General features: G+C 51.2%; 1 protein-coding gene across 1 annotated transcript; it reads right to left on the bottom strand.

The window, feature by feature from the left end:
* Window positions 1-3,210: 3,210 nt before the first annotated feature.
* Window positions 3,211-15,107, bottom strand: LOC309447229 (cholesterol 7-desaturase nvd-like; the record flags this gene model as incomplete). Its single annotated transcript, XM_082067632.1, has 7 exons — window positions 3,211-3,369; window positions 4,731-4,907; window positions 6,219-6,338; window positions 7,106-7,231; window positions 8,661-8,839; window positions 9,882-10,070; window positions 14,792-15,107. The coding sequence occupies 7 exons, from the start codon at window positions 15,105-15,107 to the stop codon at window positions 3,211-3,213; spliced, it is 1,266 nt and encodes a 421-aa protein (XP_081923758.1).
* Between the last annotated feature and the right edge of the window lie 5,790 nt (window positions 15,108-20,897).

Raw genomic sequence — 20,897 nt, 5'->3', positions numbered from 1 at the left:
GCAAGCTGATACCAAGCAAGGTAGTCTTAACTGACACACCATGTTTCTGCCCAGCTGGTCAGAGGTTGTCATGTGTATCAGTAGATCCACCTGCAAATTGCTTTCAGGCCAGGAGAACAGGTGTATTGGGGCACTGAGTGGGCTCTTTGCACAAGGCGAAGCCCTCGGCAGCTGTTTATAAAGAGCCAAAATCAGAAGGGCACAGAAACCTTTGCCTAGAGGCTGTATCAGCCTTGGCCTGCATTGGTGTCTCATGGGGATGTGCTGCTGAATGGGGTCCCCGCAGGAACTGAGTCTTGCTGATGCTCCTTGGAGCTCCAAGACCCTCCTCCAGGTGAACCAGAAACAACCAGGGGATCGTCCCATGTGGAACAAGCACAGAGACCAGGGTTTGGCGGAGGAGAAGACCAGGCCGACTGCTGGACAATCCAAGGTGCGTTGTCTGTTGCCCTTCTTGTATCCTTCTCTTTGACCTACTTTAATATCCTGTGGGGTTTTCTAACCTTGCCCCTCACCCCCCTCAAAAAAAACAAAGTTTAAAAAAGGCAAGGAAAAAATAACTCTGCTTGAGAATTAGGAAATTTGTAGTTTGTTAGCTGGAAGAAAAAAAATACATGGAATGGTGACAGGTCTGGCAGTTGGATAAACACTCTTCGTTACTAGTGAAGTGTGAAGATAAGCCACAGTAATAACTACAACGATCAGAATATAATGATAAGAATGGCCATAGCTTTGCAGTAGGTTTGATGTAAAAGTGATTTCACTAAACAGTGAGATGAGGTCTCTCACACCCTAACCAGATAGGAGTTAGGATTTGTTTGAAAAATCTAAATATGGCAAGGGGATGATGTGTCACCAAAAGGCACAGAGGACCAGAGGACCGTGCTCCTTGGCACGCCACGGTCTCCTCGCACTGAATCGTACTTTTTGCTGGACCCATTTAAAGGGATAAATAAGATTGCAAATGGAAGCATTAGAGGCTTAAGCTAATCCTGTGTTACTTCCCGGTTCTCTAATTTCTGCCTTAATGTGACACAACTATTTTAGCCTTAGTGTGAAAGGAAATGGTGGCTCAGAATTCAGGTTCTCAGGGTATCCTGTAGTTTCCTCTCATTTCAGAAGGACTGATGAATCTAGCAGAACTAGATTTTAACTAATTTAACTCGCCATTTCTAATTAGATCTTTGACAATTTACCTTCTGTGGAGTTTTGTTCGTGCTGAGATCCCGTGTGGGAGCACAGTGAGGAGCGGGATGAAAGTGCCCAGGTGTGTTACACGACAGCCTGCGACGTGCTGTGCAGGTAAAGCCTCTGTACGTGTGCGGGGTGGCCGTGTGCCCCCGGGACGTGTGGCTGAGCAGTCAGTACATCCTGACCCGCTCTGTAGTGTCTCTGACGCAGTGTTTGCAAATCCTGCTTCTTGCTGCTTCTCCATCACCCGCCAGCACGAGGGCGGCTGCTCACAGAGGGACCCCAGCGGGGTCCCAGCAGCCTGAGTGGGACGGGCAGGGCAGGCCCGGAGGTCCCGGCCCGGCTCCACCAAGGGTCCAGAGCTTGGAGCACGATCCTGGTGATGAGGCAGGTCTGGGGTCACGCTGGGGAGCCGACCTGCATCTCAGGGGTGGGATCTGGTGAGGGCAGCCGGGGTCAGACACAACCGGGCCCAGGGTGGTGGGACAGGGTGGAGGTCAAGCTGGGAAGTGACTGGTCAGAGGTCAGGTCAGCCGGGTGTGGGCTGGAGCGTAGCTCAGGACAGCGACTGAAGGTCCAGAGCTGAGCTGAAATGGTGCTCCTGGGCCACGGCAGGGAGGGGACGAATGTCCCAGGTATGGCTGGTCAGGGCCACTAAGACATGTGAGCGCTCTCAGGTTCCTGAGAGGCTCAGGCTGTTGGGTTGGGCAATGCCCCTCGTCCAAGCTCCTGCTGTCTTAAGTTCCTTGCTGAAGATTCTCTGTGGCTCCTGAAACAAGACAGCGTGGGCCAGCTGCAGAATTGCTTCTCCAGTGCAAGAACACCCCACAAAACAGTGAAAAATAACAACCATGAACGTGAGATCAGTTTTAAAAAACGTTTAATAGTGAAATGCTGACAGCGCAATAGCCAGATGTGAATGGCAAAGGCACAGCTGCACTTTGTCTGGGGCGGTGGGCTCCGGTCTGGCAGAGGGCTGCGGTGGCACATTCCTGCTCTGGGGGTTAATGGTGAAGGAGGAACCAGAAGCCTCAGCAAAGTGCAGAATTCCCCAGCACAGGCAAGCGCACAGCACGCGTGAGAGCAGCCGCTACCAGCCTCCCCGGAAAGCTCCAGCATTTGAGCATTTGCTCTTGATTTTGGCAGAGATTAACTGCCAGGGTCCTGCTCTTATCCAAGGCTCAGCCTAGGGAGGTGACAGGTTTCTCCAGGATATGCAGCAAGGCAGAATTAGCCCTCCAATACAGAGTGCCTAGGCACAAAGCACAGAGGAATCTAGACTAGTTTTGGCCACATTTGCAGCCTAGTTTCCCTGTGTCAGCCTCATTTCTGATCGGTGACAGTAGGTGACACCTGTGGTCTTGCCATGAGACACGAATTTTTACATCCAACTGTGTACCCAGGGTATTGCTGGAATCCAGGGGCTACCCAAGCAGGATCTTATTCACATCCTTGACCTACAGAGCTGTTGTCAGTCTAAGTGATTTTCTCACCAGGATGGTCCCTCTGCTTCCCATCTGGGTGCTCTGTGAGGAACTGACTCATGCAAGAGCTGGGTAGGCTTGAGGAAACCAGCAGGTACAGTAAGGGCATGGTGGGCAGCTGAAACCCACGCTGCCCTGCTGCTGCTGCCAGAGAGACGGAGGACAGCAGATGTCTGTGGGCTTTGCAGTCACAGCCCTGCTGCCGTGCAGACATCCCTGGTAGCTGAAACCTGCCCCGGCCAAAGGGATGGTGCAGCAGCAACAGCAGCTCTGGCTGGGAAAGGACACTTCAGGCAATAGAAGGCCACTTGAAAAGCTTTTCATATAACTACTCAAAATGATAGCAGCAGCGAGAGACAAAGGCACTTTAAAGACAGTTCTGGCAGGTTCCGGCTCAGCTCATACGTTGCAGCACGGGTAGAAGAGCAAGCATGTTTCAGGCTTTGCTCCCTGTGCCAGCACCAACATTTCTAATATTGCTCATGCCTGCCCAGGGTGGAAAGGAGCTGTGTGAGAGCCGAGGGCAGCGAGGTCCTCACCAGTCCAGGCCCCCCTGCGCTGGGAGCCCAGTGCCCTTCTGGCTGTAGAACTGGCCGTACCAGCGCCGGTGCCGCTGGATGCTGGAGTCCTCCTTGACCAGCAGCGGCTTGGGCAGGTACTGTTTGTTGTTCCAGATGGTTATATCGCGTTCAAACTGGGGGGAGAAGGGTGGTCTCATTCAGGTGGGGAAGCCGAACCAGCAGATTTGTGCTACCTGCATGCTAGGATTACTTTTTAGCATTTCCCCCAAATGACCCATGTCAGACTGCTGGTGCTGTTTGTAACTTGTAACGCTACTGCTCTCTGTCTGCAGTTGGGAGATGTTTAGCCCAGCAAGAAGCCGCTTTCATCTTAGAGTACCTTTGTCATAGGAGATACTGAAAAAGAAATGGATGTTGTGTAGGTAGGAGCTGCTCCACCTGAGATTTTTAGATTTGCTGCACAGCTCCAGCCAACCAGGGCTTTACAAATTAAGCATCTGCATCTTAAACTCTGCTCAGATACACGTGCAGTAAGATTTATGGAGCTGTCCTCTGTGAAGAGGTCTCCGCAGAAATCAGTGCTGCTCATTCACATCAGTAAGAATGCAAAATAATAAGCCAGCATTTATACAATATGAGCTAGCACAGCCAAGTTGGATTTGGGGTAGGGTTTTGGCATCTGAAAACAATCTGGTGGCAATTTTTACTACAGGGTCAGACCAAACGGTTTCCAAGCTTTAGCCCCTGACAGAAGGGAATGACATGAACCCTTCTGACTGCTGGGAGGGAGTTACAGGGGTGACAGAGTCTGAATTTTCTTGGCAGTTCCAGCTGTTGTAACAAGGAGTAACAGCCACAGGTTGCAGGTTGGTTTTCATGTCCATTCTGAACTTCACAAAAATGGACAGTGTGGGCAGAGCAATAATAGAACGGGTCACCCGGGGAACTGGAGTTCTCTGAAGGAGGAGGCCTTCAAGGCCATGCCTGACCTGAACTTGGCAACAGCCTTGGGATATTGAACTGGAGATCTCCAAAGGGACCTTTCACCACTTCCATGGATCCCTGGGGTAAGGACCTGGAGAAACCTCTGTCAGGAGTTGCCCAATCTCATGATAAATTAACAGCGAGAGGATCTCTTGACTCAGTTCTCACTGGGGGAGACAGAGTGATCCTAAAGCACCAGCCTGGGATGCTGGAAATCCAGACAAATTACTGGTTCTCTCTAAGAGGTCCTGTGGTTCGGCAGAGGTTGCCTAATCCTTGTGCCCCAGTTCCCCCTGTGCAGGTGAGGGATGGCACCTCTGCCCTCTTCAGCACATAAGCCACTGCAGGGACCCTCTTTACTAAACCTCAGTTTAGTTCCTTGGACCGCTAAAACTGAAAGACCTTGCCAAGCACTGGAAGGATCTTGCCCATAAGTGCTTGTCTCCCATGAGCAGCTGAGCCCACACGGGCAACTGCTCTTCCTCCTCACACCTCCGAGCCACCAAGCTCCAGGTGACCACCTTTGGCCGTGCTTCTTCATAGGCCTTACCTGTAAGCACTCTGCTCTCAGGAGGAACTTGGGGATTACGGCCGGTACGTTCTTCTGGTAGTAGATTGTGTGAACAACTTTCTGCTGGAGAGGTTCCAGGGGAGTCACCGACTGCAGGATGATCCCACGGCCCAGGAAAGCGTGTTCAAGGATGAGGAAAACCAGCGCTGGCCCCACCTGCAGAGCAACGGAACAGCCTGAGGAACAGTCCCCAGCGGTCCAGCCGTGTGGTACAGCAACTCCCGCGGCTTGAGATGGCTCCTAGGCTGTGCTCCAGTCCCCATTGCTCTTTCATCTGATCATAGGCTCAAAGTCAAGCTACACCTCAGGGCCATGGATCACAGACCACTTGCTGCCTGCTGATGGATTTCCCTGACCTGGGAAACAGCAGAGCCGTGCAGCCCCGGTTGCCTGGGACATTGTGTCAGGGCTGGGTGGCTTTGCTGTGAGCCCAAGGGAATTCATGAGGATTTACAACACTCTACTGGTCCCCCAAAGTTTTAAAATCTAATCTAGGAAATGCTTCCAAATTGTCCCTTGGTCTTGTTGTTCACCACATGAACAGCCTCCTTGGACTGGTGACACAAGTCCTGGGCACTGGATCTCAGTAGCGGTGATTATGATGTGAGTATGGAGGTAACACAACAGCCCTGCTCCTGCTCTGGCTTTTTCCTTTGCAGCCACGAGTCACATCAGGTTTTGGCTGAAGGGGCTCAGGTTCTCCTGTTTGTCTTGCATGACATGAAGTGCTTGTTCCCTGCGCTCTGATGTGCATCCACACACATGGATGCGTGCTCACACGCTTGGTTCTTCGAGGCAGTGCAGATATTACTGGGGTTTTTGTCTACTTGATTTACTGCTCATTTAATGTTTGGTTGGGTACAAAGTCTTTGTAAGGTTGTTTTAATGTCTTTTTTTTTTTCTCCCATTCCTTGATATCAGTTCTAAATAGCACAGATTTAAAAACTCAGAGATACAATCAACATACACTTTGTGATAATTACCTAATTACACCAAGATCTATCCCTTATCATTACTTGTTTTGCTATTGTTCTGAATTTGTAATATGGAAATATGTCAAATGCCTTCAAAACTGTACTAGAACAAAGATACTGGTTTTATCAGGCAAGCTTCGCATTTAATCAAAAGAAAACCCACAACCAAAACCGAGAGTGTGAAGATCCAGTTCCCAGCAATTCATGTTTAGTGGCAATTTTTTTTTTCTATTTTCCTTTAATTCTTTATCAATTATTATCAACTATTTTATTGTTATTCAGAGCTGATCTTGTGCTACAAGACCTATTTTTGCTGATTTTCGGGAAGTGGAGAGGGGAAAGAGAAGTGTGGTTAATAAATGTGTATCCAAACCGAAAACCAAACACACAAGAAAGGAAGAAAATAAGAAAAGGAGCAAACTGCAGGAGGAGCTCTTGATTAGTATGACTTTGTTTTTTTAGTGTAAATGTTCATAAACTGACAAAGACATACCTGCCTCACCGAAACCTTCAGATCCAACGCGGGGATGTGCTTCCCGAAGATGCTTGTGGAGTGTAGGAGCAGCAGCTGGGAGCAATGCTCGTTGGGCTCTGGCTCCGGACACCATTCCCCCTGGAGACGTGGAGAAAATCAACTCAGTCCAGGACTTGGGGAGATGGGAGTTCAGGGTGAGGGATGATAGCAGTGATGTGGTGACAAGAGCTGATTGTGAATCATGGAATCACAGAGTCATTTTGGCTGAAAGAGACCCTTATCATGGAGTCCAGCCACTATCCCACCCCTGTCCCTGCCCCATGTCCTGAGAACCTCATCTCTGTTGTCCAACCCTCCAGGGATGGTGACTCCAGCCCTGCCCTGGGCAGCCTGTTCCAATGCCCCACAGCCCTTTGGGGAAGAAATTGTTCCCCACATCCAACCTCAACCTCCCCTGGCGCAACTTGAGGCCGTTTCCTCTGCTCCTGGTGCTTGTTCCTGGGGAGCAGAGCCCGACCCCCCCTGGCTCCAAGCTCCTTTCAGGCAGTTCAGAGATCAGAAGGTCTCCCCTCAGCTCCTGTTCTCCAGCTGAACCCCCCAGGTCCCTCACCTGCTCCCATCACACTTGTGCTCCAGCCCCTCACCAGCTCCGTTCCCTTCTCTCAACTTGCTCCAGCACCTCAGGGTCTTTCCTGCAGTGAGGGACCCAAAACTGAGCACAAAAGACCATGTAGAGATGAGCAGAGATGAGGGAGGGCAGCTAAACCCCTCAGAGACACACAGAAGAGCCTAGACCTGGCGACGGGGGAATGTGGGCAAGGGGTTGAGGTGCGACTGATGCTTTGTGGCAGAAAGGGGACCTGGTTTGAAGGACTTCATGGCTAAGAGGGGACTCAGGGTCTTACCTTCCACCTGTGCTTCATAAACTCCCACAGCCTGGATTTTGAGTATCTCAGATCAGATCCACCCAGAATAGCTGTGCCATGGAGAAAATCCAGGTGAGCTGCATCGGCCGCGTTCTCAGGGATTTCCTGCCGTTGGGGAACAATTTGCCATTGGTGAGAGCTGAGTGGGGTGCGAGCTGCCTGTATTGAACAGCAGCACAGCAGAGACCCGACAGGGCACAAGGCGGCCGAGCGCGGGGAGGAAGGAGCCTCAGCACAGACCGACTGGGGACTGGTTCTTAATTAGTGCATATGGATCATTTAAACAGGAAGCTCTTAATATTCATGGTTAATTTTAAGCTCACAGGAGTCTATGCATGTTAACTTCTGCAGCTGCGCAAGCTGAGACTCCAAGTCCTCCCTTTGGCCCCGCAGTAATTGTAAGGAATAAAGCATTGTTGTGTATGTGCTCCTAGACTAGTTTTCACATACTTTTAAAAGTTTAAACCCCACTAGGCTGCCCACAATATGTAACTTTTGGAGAAGTTTTAACTTCTCTATTACTCAACTACACAAGCTTTCCACCAGCTTGGCAAGTAGCACAGACTGACCCCAGTACAGACCTGTGTACAGTGGCTTGCACTGAAAAGCAGACATTAAATAAATATTACTATCTCTCCCATCAATCTCCCGAATTCTCCCGGCTTCTCCCAACTCCTCTTCCCACTCCCAGAGCTTTATCTTCTGTGTCTCCTGCATCTTCTTCATTTCTTCTAATAATTCTTCGTTTCTTTCTAACCCACTCACCTTAGTCGTGATTTAGTCAGCAGGCAGGCGCTGCCTTTGGAAAGAAGCGCACTTTAGATTAAGCGTTGTTTTTGTCACTGATTTTTACAAATAGAGGTGTTCTGGTCAGTGGCAAGTACATAAAAATCTCCCAAGGTCCCAAATCCCAAGGATTTGCCCATTTTCAGCACTGCTGCTGCCTCCCATCGCCTCCACCCACGCTTGCCCCCCGCTCCCCCGGGGACCACGGCCACGGTCCCTTCTGTTTAGTGCCACAAAATGGTTCCACTTTTCCAGACTCATTTCCACCAAGAGGTGATGGAGGCAACAGCCATTTTGTTCTCTGTGGCACATTTGTCAGCGTATGACGGTGATTATGAAGATTAACAGCAAAATAACTGTGCATTTCCATTTTGGTGACTGATGAGTTGAAAAGCCTCCCGACACTAAGTGCCGCAATTCTTAGAGAATCTTTTTTTAAATTACATCAGTTATAAGTCAAAGCAAATTAACAGATTCCCTTTAGGTACCCAGAACATCTGCTGTCTACTCAAGAAGCCCACGATGCGTGTTTGGGGAACATATGTCGTATTCTCGGTACACAGCGTAGGGATGTATTTCTAGGTCTGAGCTCTGCCGGTGGCAGCGGTGGCACTGGGCGCAGGCAGAGCCCTGTTAATCGGGAGGGAGGTGTCCCTGAATGGGTAAACTGGGAGGGGATGTCCCTGAACCGGACTGTAGGAGAGGATCCAGGCGTGGACGCGCCCCACGGAGGGACCAGGCTCCCTACCTCGATGTGCGCGTCCACCAGGTGCTTGGTCTGCCCACGGAACACCCACTCCTGGGTGGCGACCTCCCGCTGCTCGGGCACTGCCCAGGTGGGACCGACCCCTTCGCGGTGGTACCAGACCAGCAGCATCCCGTTCACCTCGCAGCACGGCCAGGTCCGGATACTCGCAAAGTCCGGCACTGGTGGGGGACAAAAAGGAGTCAGTTAAAAGTGGCATCTCTAAGGCTGACACTGGTGCTGAGGGTCACCTCATCCGGAACCACGGCTCAGGGATGGTCTTTATGGGAGATACTCATGTAGCACAGACTCCCTGGTGATGCTTTTCCCGCTTTCAGGCTGATGAAGAAGGACAACGGCTTCTGAAGTTCATAGAAGAGAGTTTGGTTAAATCAGTTTTATTTCAGCTGGGTGTTTTGCAGAAGTCTTTCTAGGGAAGAGGCACAGCTGGTTGCTCCTCAGCCTTCTCTCTCTACTCTTAAAACTGTTCAAATAAGTAACTGCTGCATCGGCGGACTCACCTCAAGTTTCAATGAGCTAGAAGGAGATGCTTTTAAATAACTCAAGGTAAGTCTGTTTGCTGGTTTCAGCCACATTTAGAATTGGTGGTTTAAACTAATTAGTGCAGCTAGATCAAGTAATGGCTACATGTGAACTTTAAGATATTCTTCCTACGCAGTCAACGTAAACCATATCTAAATGGTAGGTGTGTGCAAAGAGCTTTCCTGGATTCTAACCAAAAGTTCCCTTCAGACCTTAAAAGGAGAAAGAATTGTCATTGGGAGACTATTCTGTCAGGCTAACATGACAGATTTAAGCACTGACGTGGTATAAGCTGTCAGTATAGAGTACAGAATCATTCCTGAAACCCCATAGCTCCTCAGGATCTGTCCCTGCTGATGATAACTTGGAGTTAAAAACCTTCTTATTTTCATACCTTGCTTGCTGAACACAGGAGTTGTAGGACTATCAAAATCAAAAAGGGTTATTATTTAACCAGACTAAAGTCACAGTTACCATCTAACATAGAAAAGGGCACTGGAACATCATGCCCCAACACATAAAACCCAGGAGGAAAATTAGGGTGCTGCATGAAATAGGGGAGCCAGATGGAGTGTGAATTATTATAAAGACCCCTTTTCCTTAACGACGTAGCTTTTAATGAGGACACACAAGGCACTACTGTTTCTGCAGAAGCTCTCTGTGGATTTGGGGGATACTCGCCTTTCTCAGCATACGGGATGCGGGTGCATTTTCCATCTTCTCCTTGAAACTGCCAGCCGTGAAACGGGCACTCGATGCAGTTGCCCACGACGCGCCCGCCGGCAGCGAGGTTGGCGCCGAGGTGGGGGCAGTAAGTGTCCACCACGTAGGCTTGGCCGTCCTGGCCGCGGAACACAGCCAGCTGCTCTCCTGCAGAAATACGAGATTGTGGGGTTGCAAAGACGTTTCCAAATGAAGAGGGTCAGGTAAGACAAATGTTGCTCAGCTTATGAACAAGCAGCACCAATGGGCACCTTTACCCGACGTTGCCTGTGCAAAGACATGCAGAAATATCCTGCTAAAAAATTCATATGGGACTTTTTCATTGCTTTCCAGCAGAAGAGCCGTGGCAGGACAGCAATCCGGCTGCTCCGGAGAGGCTGTTTAACCAGGAGATGGCAGCAGGCAGCTGCCGGAGCCCGTGCTGCCCGGCCAGGCAGGAGCATCTGCTGCCCGCACCAAGGGCCGTGCAGAACCGGGCTGGCGGCTGCTGGAGCACATGCCGGGCTATGGCAGCTGGCACGATTTCTCCTGGTTGTCTCTAAACCCTCGTGGCTCTGTCCCTCAGCCCTGGTCCTTGAGCTCTCAGAGCCTGTTTCAGCTGCAGGATCAAAGGTGCCTTCACAGAAGTAGTTAAAGATTTCAATGTTTCCCCTGCTGAGGGAGGGATCCACACGTAGCAGAGCAGTAGCTGCATTTAAAGCCTTTGCCTCAGAGGTGTAGAGGAGGAGCACAGGCTCATACATTTTGGGAATCTCTGCTAATTGTAGTAGGAAGGAGAAGCCCTTCATCTGTTTGCTCTTGAACTCCAAGGACCATCTTCACTGCAGCTCAGCAGCAAATCCCTTCCTGGAGCAGGGTTGGCTGGTGCTGCAGGCTGGAGAACGGGCACATCCTTAGCAAAAGGGAGTTTTCTGGTGAAGCAAAGGGAAGTGCCTGACTCTGGTTTGCTCCAGGTGGGGAGTGAGTGAGAGTCGATGCTGGCATGGGTTTGTATTGCCCCAGCACTCAGACTTGCTTTTCTCCATCATTGGACCTTATTCCTTGTGCTCCCTTGAAGCAATGTGAGGTCTGCCCTGCTGGGATCTGCCCCTGCTCAGTTCTGGGATCATCTTCTTCCTCCCCACCCTCAGGGTAGCACTGTGTTTGCTGAGCAAGGAGATAATAAAATGGAGAGAAAGACAGTACCTGGGCTATAGCCAGAGGTCTGTTCATGGCACTGGTCCAGCCAGCTGTGCAAGGCATCCACAGCTGGATGGCATGCCACATGATTACCTAAATCAATGCTCTTCCTGGAGGGCCTGACTAGGTGCCAGGTGCTTTTCTGGCTAAACACAGAGCTGCTCCGAGGGTGCTGCTGCACTGCAGCCCTCCCAGCACCCACATCCCTGCCAGCGGCTCAGGGAAAGGGTCTGATCCTGGGTGACCTGGCTCTAATGCAAAGCTAGACCTGCTCCAGTGTCCCCTCAAGCCATGCCCTGGCTGGAAGGGCCGCAGCTGCTCTGGGAGCTCAGGAGCACTCGGGGGCTGTTCGTACAGATGCAGCCACTGAGTTAAAGGCTGGGGTGCTCCGAGGTCCTCTCTCCCATACTGTGCTTCAGGTTATGCATGTATTAATTCAGATTTCATCAGCTTGCGAAATCTGATCATTATAGTAGTTGCTGTAACTTAAAGCTCAACTGGTAAGAAATAAAGCCGAACTGAATTTGAGAGCCAGGTTCTGTCTGTATTTTCCCAGACAGCCACACTGATGACAAGTGACCCAGTGTCAGCTATCCCACCCAAAACCGCTTTCCTCTGTTGAAGTTTTGTGTTCTGAGCAAAGAAAAGAAAACCCTGCAAACTTTCCCAGCTTTCGAGCCTCGGAAGCATTGTTTCTGGTATCTGGCAGACATGAGTTGTCGTACTGCAGAGCCTGAGGGTCCCTCCTTACCCAGGACACCTGGCTCTGTTGTCCCTGCAGTCTTTCTGGAAGGTTCTCACATATCTGCTGGCAGCTGGCACAGGGGAGTGGAGGCACCAGTGGTCCTTCCCCCTGCCCCAGGTACCAGGGATCCATTCTGGAACATCAGCATTTTCCTCTCTCTCTGACCTGCCTCTCCACCTGACCTGAGGTTCAGGGCAAAGGGGGGAAAGCAGGGAAAGGGTTTCTGCCTGCTGGTGGTGTTGCAGGTTCACCAGGAGCAGCCCTGAAGTCTGGTGCTTTGTCCACTGAAGGTTTAAGACAGTTTTATTCCAAGAAGCTCCCATCTCTAGAGCTTTCCTTCATCCAGGCAGTTTGGAGCTCTTCTGCCTTGAAGATCTGAAGCAGTGCCTATGGTCAGACCCTTGCTGGGCTGCCTCAGAACCTCACCCGGGACCCCTGAGTGAGTCCTGCTTTTGTCTCCAGCCTCTGGGACCAGAAGAGAAGCTGATCTTTGCTCTGGCTCATGCATCAAATCTGAGGTCTCTTCAGTTTGGATAGTGTCCTGGCACATGTCCTGAGAAACTCTGCTACATGTGAATATTAGAACATCAACAGCCACAATCACAGAATCCCAGCCTGGTTGGGGTTGAAGGGACCTCTGGAGATCATCCAGTCCAACCCACCTTCTAGAGCAGTTACACCTGGAGTAGATTGCACAGGAAAGTGTCCAGGGGGTTTGAATGTCTCAGAGAAGGAGACTCCACACCCGCTCTGGGCAGCCTGGGCCAGGCTCTGGCACCTCCCAGCAAACAAGTTTCTGCTCATGTTCAGATGGAGCCTCCTGTGTTTCAGTCTGTGCTTGTTGCCCCTCACCCTGGCGTTGGGCACCATGAACAGAGTCTGGTCCATCCTCTGATTCCCACCCGGAGATATTGATCCCATTGATCATATTCCTCTCAGCTTCTCTTCTCCAGCTGCACAGCCCCAGCTCTCTCAGTGTCTCCTCATCAGGAAGATGCTCCAGAGCCCCCAGCATCTTTGTGTCCCTCCAATGGACTCGCTCCAGTGATTCCTTGTCCTTCTTCAATTAGGGAGCCCAGAACTGGTCCCAGTAACTCCAGATGCAGCCTCACCAGGGCAGAGCAGAGGAGGATGAACCTCCCTCAACCTGCTGGTCACACTCTTCCTGATGCACCCCAGCTGCCATTGGCCTTCTTGGCCACAGGACACATTGTTGACTCATGGTCAACCTGTTGTTGACCAGAACTCCCAAGTCCTTCTCTGCAGTGCTGCTTTCCACACTGTGCTTTTCCACAATACTGATGCTTTCCTTTTAAATTAGCTGATATATTTTATGGAAGTCAGGTGGCAATTATAGCAAGACTAGCACATGATATATAAAAAGCCCCAGGGCCACCGTGCAGTTCCAGGCACTTGGCTCAGAGGTTGCGCTCTGGGGTTTCTCTGCACACCAGGGTCTGAGCAGCTCCCCTGCAGGCAGTGCCTGGGCAGCGGATCAGAACAGCTCTGCTTTCACAACCTCAGCAGAGAATAAGGCTTTCCTGAATGCTCAGTGCCATGTTTTGGAAGGGATCTCATCCCAAAGGGACTGAGTCAAGTGATCTCTGTTCTTTCACCACCTCTGGCTCGTTGCCTTCCAGGCTATGCTCGCAAACTCCAAAATAAATTAGACACGCACAAACCTGGAGGCTGCAGGTTGTTTAACTGTCTTATTTACTGATAATCTCCCTGGCACTGGCACGCTACTGTTACGCTGCCACTAGAAGTGATTTTTACCTGCATGTTTCAGCAAGACCCAGAGGACTGGGTGCCAGGAACCGGGCTTCAGGCAGACAACCAAGGGAGTCATAACAGGCTGGTGAGGGTACTCTAGGATGTGTATGTTGAATTACATAGGTCCCATTATACAAAATAAACAACACCAAAACCAACAACAACTTCACAGGAGTGCATGGCTCTTAAAAACAGAAAACATCCCACCCTTTCATCACTGAATATGAGGGATTTCGATGTAGATACATCCCTTCTGATGAGGAAGACACCAGCACAAGTCCAAACCCTTCTTCAGGGTGAAAGCACCCTGGACAAGCACAGTTCTCCTTTGGATGTGGCTGTGAGACCCCATCCTGATCTCCACAGGACATGGGGAGCTGCAGACAGCAATGCCTGCGAAGAGAGCCCAGGCAGCGAGATGCTCTGTTGTCCCAGCAGGGACCCCAGACGGGGTGCCCTGCGCAGTCTCACGGAGCCTGTGCCATGGTGTCCCCAGTGCCCCAGCAAGGATACTCAACGCACATGCAAAACTCAGGCTGTGACACCCTTGTTGCCCCATGGGGTTGGGGGCTGGGGTGCTCTGAAAGGAGTGCATGGGCAGAGTTGTCCCAGTGCCACAGCAGAGCCCCAAGGCAGGGATGCCCTGAACACTGGCAAGGAGCCCAGGCAGGGACATTGCTGTGCCACAGTGCGGGTGCTGGTTTGGATACCCCAGTACCCCAGCAGGACACCTAGATTGGGGTGCACCAGCTCCCCGGTGAGGATGTTGGTGTGAAGATGTCAGTGCCTCAGCAAACTGCCCAGGCAGAGATGTCCCTGTGCCCCAGCAGGCACGTCTGGGCAGGGGTGCCCTCTTTCCCTGGCAGGGGTGCTGTCCAAGATTCCCTGGTGCCCCGGTGGGGATGTCCTGGTGGAGTTACCAGCTGGGATGTCCCAGTGCCTTGGCAGAGGTACCCAAGCAGGGATACCCCGGTGCACCGGCAGAGATACCAAGGCAGGGATGCGCCGATGCCCCGGCAAACGTGCCCGGGCGGGGATGCCCTGGCAAACGTGCCCGGGCGGGGATGCCCTGCTATCCCGACAAGGATGCCGGGGCAGGGATGCCATGCACACCGGCCAGGATCGCGAGTCTCATCACCTCGTTGCCCGGGCGGGGGTCGGGGGCACTCACCGAGCAGGGAGAGGCTGCGGACAGCGCCGCGGGGCAGCTGCGCGGAGTCGAGCAGGCGGTACCAGCCGTTGGGGTAGGGGGGCGGCAGAGCTCCGGGCCGGCGGTAGCGGCGGGCGCGGCGAGCAGCCTGTTTGCGGCTCAGCCCAGGGACCGGCAGGTAGCCCACCTGCCCGGGGCCGCGCCGCACGACCAGCGGCCGGGAGCAGCCCCACAGCAGCAGGACGAGGAAGAGGAGGAAGAGGGGGAGGAGGAAGAGCAGCCCCCCGCGCCCCAGCCCCGCCAGCAGCAGCGCAGCGCCGCACCGCTCGATCTCCATAGCGCGGCCGGCCCCGCCGCTGCCGCCGCCCCTTATAGCGCGGCCGCCCCGCCCGGGGAGGCGCTGCCTGGGCCGGGGGGACGGGACTTCACACCCCGGAGACCCCACGGGCAACCCCGGCTGCATCCCGGGCTGCGGCGGCGGGGTCCGCTCTGCTCGGCCCCGGGGAGCTGGCGACACGGCACAGCTCCCGCTGCCGGGGCTGAGCGGAGGGGGTCGGGGGCAAATTGGGAGAGCAGGGGCGGATACAACTGCAACCTGCCGCCAGGTCGAGGGTTGTGGAGCAGAGGGAGCCGGGATCTTCTCCAAAACACAATGAACACAAGGTGCAGCAAGGGGAACTTCACTTGCACATAGGGAAAAAATGTTGCCTTGAAAGAATCGTAGAATCATTTTGGTTGGAAGAGACCCTTAAGATCATCGAGACCAAGCATAACCTACATCTAGCACTGAACCTTGTCCCTAAGAGCCTCAGGTATGTCTTTTAAACACCCTCAGGGATGGTGACTCCACCACGTCCCTGGGCAGCCTGTTCCAGTGCTTCACAACCCTTTCCATGAGTGGTCTTAAATTCAGTAGGTATGTTAGTTAGTTTGGTAAATACCCCAGCATCCTCCTGAGCTGCAGCCCTGGGCTTAGAAAGGGGGAACATGGTGTTGGGGCTGGCTTTGACATTGCCAGCTGACAGGACACTGACAGGTCTCTCAGAGTTTAAGAGAAGCTCAGAGATGCCAGCACAGAAAACAGGAATAAGAGGGGAGTTGGATCCCCTCCATGCAGAGAGGATAAATCAGGGCCAAGCCAAGGCTGGGCTATTGGAGCATGGCAGCTGAGGCAGAGAAGTAATGCTTGATTTAGCCAGAAGAATTGCACAGGTTCCAGAGGTAACTGTAGAAAACCACGTGTTGCCTATCATGTAGGCAGAGATTTCTAAGAGATGCAGCAACTGAAAATACCCACCTAGTACAGACTAATCAAAAAGGGAAAAGTGGACAGAAATGGAGCATCTGACTGAAGCAAAAGGAACAACTAAAAGGGTGAATTCAGACAGGGTGAATTGCAGGAACATCTCATGTGAAAGGTTTGGGTAAATATATATATGACCTATTGGAAACCTGCTCTAGGAGAAGAATGCTGGTGTACTTATGCAGAAGACTGAACACAACAATTGCAAGTAAACAGCCATCCCTCAGAGAGGGACAGGTCCTGCTTGACCGGGGGAAAGGAGAAATGCAGCAACACTTTCAAGTGAAGGACCAAGTCAAAATAAGGTAGGTCAAAGATGAATTTTTAAGGGCAACTTGCTAAGGGCATAGAAGCACTTGATAAAAACATCAATTGCACAAAAGCAGAGACCTGGGGACCAGCAGAGTCTCAGTACTGCACTGGGCAAATCCAGGAGACCCTGCAGTGAAGGGCAGAGAGGCACAGGAACGAACGTGCTCTGCTGGAGAAGAGTCAGCCCCCTGTTTGCACCCAGAAGTCACATCTCACAGATGTATCTGAGGAGTCTGTGAACAAGGGAACAAGTTTGTTCATCAACACTTTGTTCATGTGGCTTTTCAAGACACTTCCTCTATAGCACCAGTACTACTCAATATATTCATCAATGATTTGGACGAGGGAATAGAGTGACTGTCAGCAAGTTTGCTGATGACACCAAGCTGGGAGGAGTGGCTGACACTGGAAGCTGTGCTGCCATCAGAGACCTGGAAAGGCTGGAGAGCTGGGTGGGGAAAAATGTAATGAAATATAACAAGGGCAAGTGTCTTGAATCTGGACAGGAACAACCCCAGGTTCCAGTGTAAGTTGGGGAATGACCTATCAGAGAGCAGTGTAGGGGAAAGGGACCTGGGGGTCCTGGGGACAGCAGGGTGACCATGAGCCAGCACTGGGCCCTTGTGGCCAGGAAGCCAATGGTACCTGGGGTGGGTTAGAAGGGGGTGGTCAGTAGGTCAGAGAGGTTCTCCTGCCCCTCTGCTCTGCCCTGGGGAGACCACACCTGGAATATTGTGTCCAGTTGTGGCCCCTCAGTTCCAGCAGGACAGGGAACTGCTGGAGAGAGTCCAGCGCAGGGCAACAAAGATGCTGCAGGGAGTGGAGCATCTCCCATGTGAGGAAAGGCTGAGGGAGCTGGGGCTCTGGAGCTTGGAGGACACTGAGGGGTGACCTCATTAATGGTTATAAATATGTAAAGGGTGAGTGTCAGGAGGATGGAGCCAGGCTCTTCTCGGTGACAACCAGTGACAGGACAAGGGGCAATGGGTACAAACTGGAACACAGGAGGTTCCACTTAAATACGAGAAGAAACTTGTTCGGGGTGAGGGTGGCAGAGCCTGGCCCAGGCTGCCCAGGGGGGTTGTGGAGTCTCCTTCTGTGCAGACATTCCAACCCGCCTGGACACCTTCCTGTGTAACCTCATCTGGGTGTTCCTGCTCCATGGGGGGATTGCACTGGATGAGCTTTCCAGGTCCCTTCCAATCCCTGACATTCTGGATTCAGTGATTTTGTGACAGCATGTTACAAATGGTCCTTAAATAATCCTGAAATAACAGGGGGAACCTCTCTGCTTTTGTAATTGGATAGAAGATAGGAACCAAGAAAGAGGAACAGACGCTCGGCTGTTACAATAGAAAGCAGGGATCTGTATTTATTTCCAAAGAACCTGGGACATGGGATAAACATGTCTAGATCATCTGATAAGGTGATTCTGAATTATTCACCATAGTAAAATGTAAAGTTGACTGTGAACTACTGCAAACGAAGCCTTACAAATCTCTCAGTGACTGGCAGGCAAACAGCAGCGTCTGCCAGGTAAATGTATAATAATGCACGTGATGAAGACCCATGGGAGAGGATGAGCTGGTGATTGGCACTCAGAAAGAGATCTGAGTGTTACTTGACTTAGTCTGTTAATACATCTGTTTGCTTGTCCATACTGCTCAAAAAGACAAATGCAATGTTAGAAATAATTAGTATTAAAGCTTTTGTGGGCATGGTGATCTAAGCATATACAAGAAAAATGGTCTTTAGAGGACAATAACATTAAATGAGCTGATACAGCTGGAAAAAAGTTGACAAGCTTTCAGGCATAATAGCCTTCCTCCAAGAATAATTAGGAATGTAATCCTACTGCAAGGTGTATGTAATGGTGGCCACCTCACCTTGCATGGAGTGAACCTACAGGAGATACAGAGAAACGAGAGTCAACAGAATCAGGGAGTGGTGTGAACAGAACAGACTTGAAGTCTTGCAAAACAGAAGGTGACTTTACCCATCCAGCACCAGTCCCCAAACTAGAAGGGTCTTCTTCTCAATCTAGCACTTTCCTTTTAAGCATGTATTTGACCCCTTTTTCAAGTTTGAAGGATTTATAAGTGGGCAGAACTGGGTCAGGTGAGAGGGAAATCAAAACATGAAAGGACAAACAGGAGACACGGGGAGCCCCAGGGTGTTGCTGCATGAACCCAGCAGCAATAGTTACCTCCATGGGTAGGAAGGGCTGAGTCCAAGAACTGGCCGGCCAGAACCTTGATGAACACTTATCCCTTTAGCTTTGTTCTTTTCTCCCAGATATCTTAAACATCCTTCTTCCAAGACGTCTTAAAGGTGCAAACAGGAGGGCCAGGGCATCCACAGCATCCCTGGTGGGACACACAGGGGGTGTCCCCTGATGAAGCATTCCCCACCACTGGTGAAACATCAAGGGTTACTCTGGGCATATCTGGCGTGGCCCTGTGGGAACCTCAGGGCACGAGTTGAGTCAGAGAACAGAAGTGAAGGAGCCCTTGAAGTGTGAAGGCTGCCCAGAAGCCTGAGTGTTAGAGACTGAGTGTAAGAGGCATTTACAGATAGATATCACAGGCCTAGGATAGCATGCTGGGTGTTCCTGAGTGGGGTGATGGCAGGAGCATCTGGGAGCTCATTGAGTGATGCAGGACCTCCACAGACACACCGGGCGTGCATCTTTACCTTGTCTGCTCCTGCTTTCTGAGGTGCCTGGTTCAAGGATGCTGCAGTGGGCAGTACTGGGATGCAGCACACCCCATGTGAGAAGGGAAAATAGGGCACAGTGCAGAGATTTTTCTCATTCTTAACTTCTTGGGCATGCCAAGGCAGCTGGGAACTGGAAAAGGAGGAAACTGGTACATTTGAGTCCAAGGAGCAGTAATTGTTTCTGTAAATTATGTAAACTAAGTATAATTAAGCATTGATGAGGTAACCGTGGCTTCTGTAAGCTATTATCTCTGTATTTATTTTTAAGATATACTGAGAGTCTTTTGACTGGTACACAGCAACCTCAGTTGTACTAAAGCATTTGTTTGGGGTTCAAAGTATCTGTGGTTACAGATGCTGAACACTTTTCACCTTGAACAAAACCCCAGATTCAAGCACTTCTGAGTTTGCTGAAATGACTGCCTACAGCTGAAATGCTTCACTGCCCGGGTTTGACACATACAGGAGCAGTGGTCACGGTAGAGAGGATTCGTCTGCTTCAAGAGGTTGACAACATGAAGTTTGACTCTACAGAAAACAAGCAAAGCAGAAATGTGGTGTTTATCTAATATTAGAAATCCTCGGACCGGCTGGGACTTTCTAGCACATCTCTGCATTAGATCAGGGCTGTGACCTGACATGGCAATGGAACTGGGAAGTAAAGGGCAGTTCACAGGATTGCAGGAAGCCTTGGAGAGCTGGGTCATGGGCCACAAAGACCCTCAATGACATTTTCCACCAGGTAACCCTGCCTGCCCACCTTGAGACTGTGTGTCTTGCCTTCCAGACGTGCTGACTTGTAAGCACATTAAAGATACCTTCAGAGAAAGAGATGAGATAAAGAAGAGTGTTTTCTTCAAAACCAGTGCTGTTTGGCCTTGTCTCCTCATGTTTTTATTTGGTTTTAAGCTGGTTTCATAATAAAGCTTGTGCAATCAATTTTTCTATCTGTCCTCAGCAATAAGGTTTTGATCCAGCAAATATCCATCACACATGACAGGAGGGCACAGCCCTCACGTGCTGTCACATTCCCGCCCTCTGGATTTTGTGTTTGAGCCTTAACCCGTCAATTATCCGTGCTGGTACGTGTTGGAGCACACCCAGGCCCTGCTCTCCAGCCTGCCAGCTGGCTCCTGGGGTGAGATACACCAAGTGCAGCTGAAAGTCTGGTGCCACTCATCTCCTGCCCATACATGCCACATTGACACAACGGGGCCAGCTCTGGCATCATCTGGCTCACTCAGCATCCTCCAAAGCTGCTCCCGAGGCTGTATGCCTCTCATTCGTTGTGCTTGGTGTCTTTGAAAGCCACATCTGGCAGGTTGGAAAGCAGCCCTCTAATTTTCCTGTTCTCCCAAAGTCAGAAGTGTTCACATGGGAGCTGCACGGGTTGGGAAGCCCCTGGAGCTGGTTAAACATTTGCAAAGACATGAAAATTTCCCAGCAGTAGCATGAATTGTAGCACGGAGGGTGTTGGTCTCTTCTCCCAAGTAGCAAGCGATAGGACAAGAGGAAACAGCCCTCAAGTTGTGCCAGGGGACGTTTAGATTGGATATTAGGAAAAAATTGTTCCCAGAAAGGGTTGCCAAGCCTTGGAACAGGCTGCCCAGGGCAGTGCTGGAGTCATCATCCCTGGAGGGGTTTAAAAGGCATTTAGACAAGGGTCTTAGGGACATGGGTTAGTGCTGGAGTTGTGTTGTGGTTGGACTCAATGATCCTGAGGGTCTCTTCCAACTGAAATGATTCCATGATACTACGAAGTTCTGAGGACTGAGTTGTCCCGGGCGCTGTTCA

The sequence above is a fragment of the Streptopelia decaocto genome (genome assembly GCF_964273445.1).
Source record: "Streptopelia decaocto genome assembly, chromosome: 17".
NCBI classification, from domain to species: domain Eukaryota; kingdom Metazoa; phylum Chordata; class Aves; order Columbiformes; family Columbidae; genus Streptopelia; species Streptopelia decaocto.
This window is presented reverse-complemented; position numbering and strand designations above follow the sequence as displayed.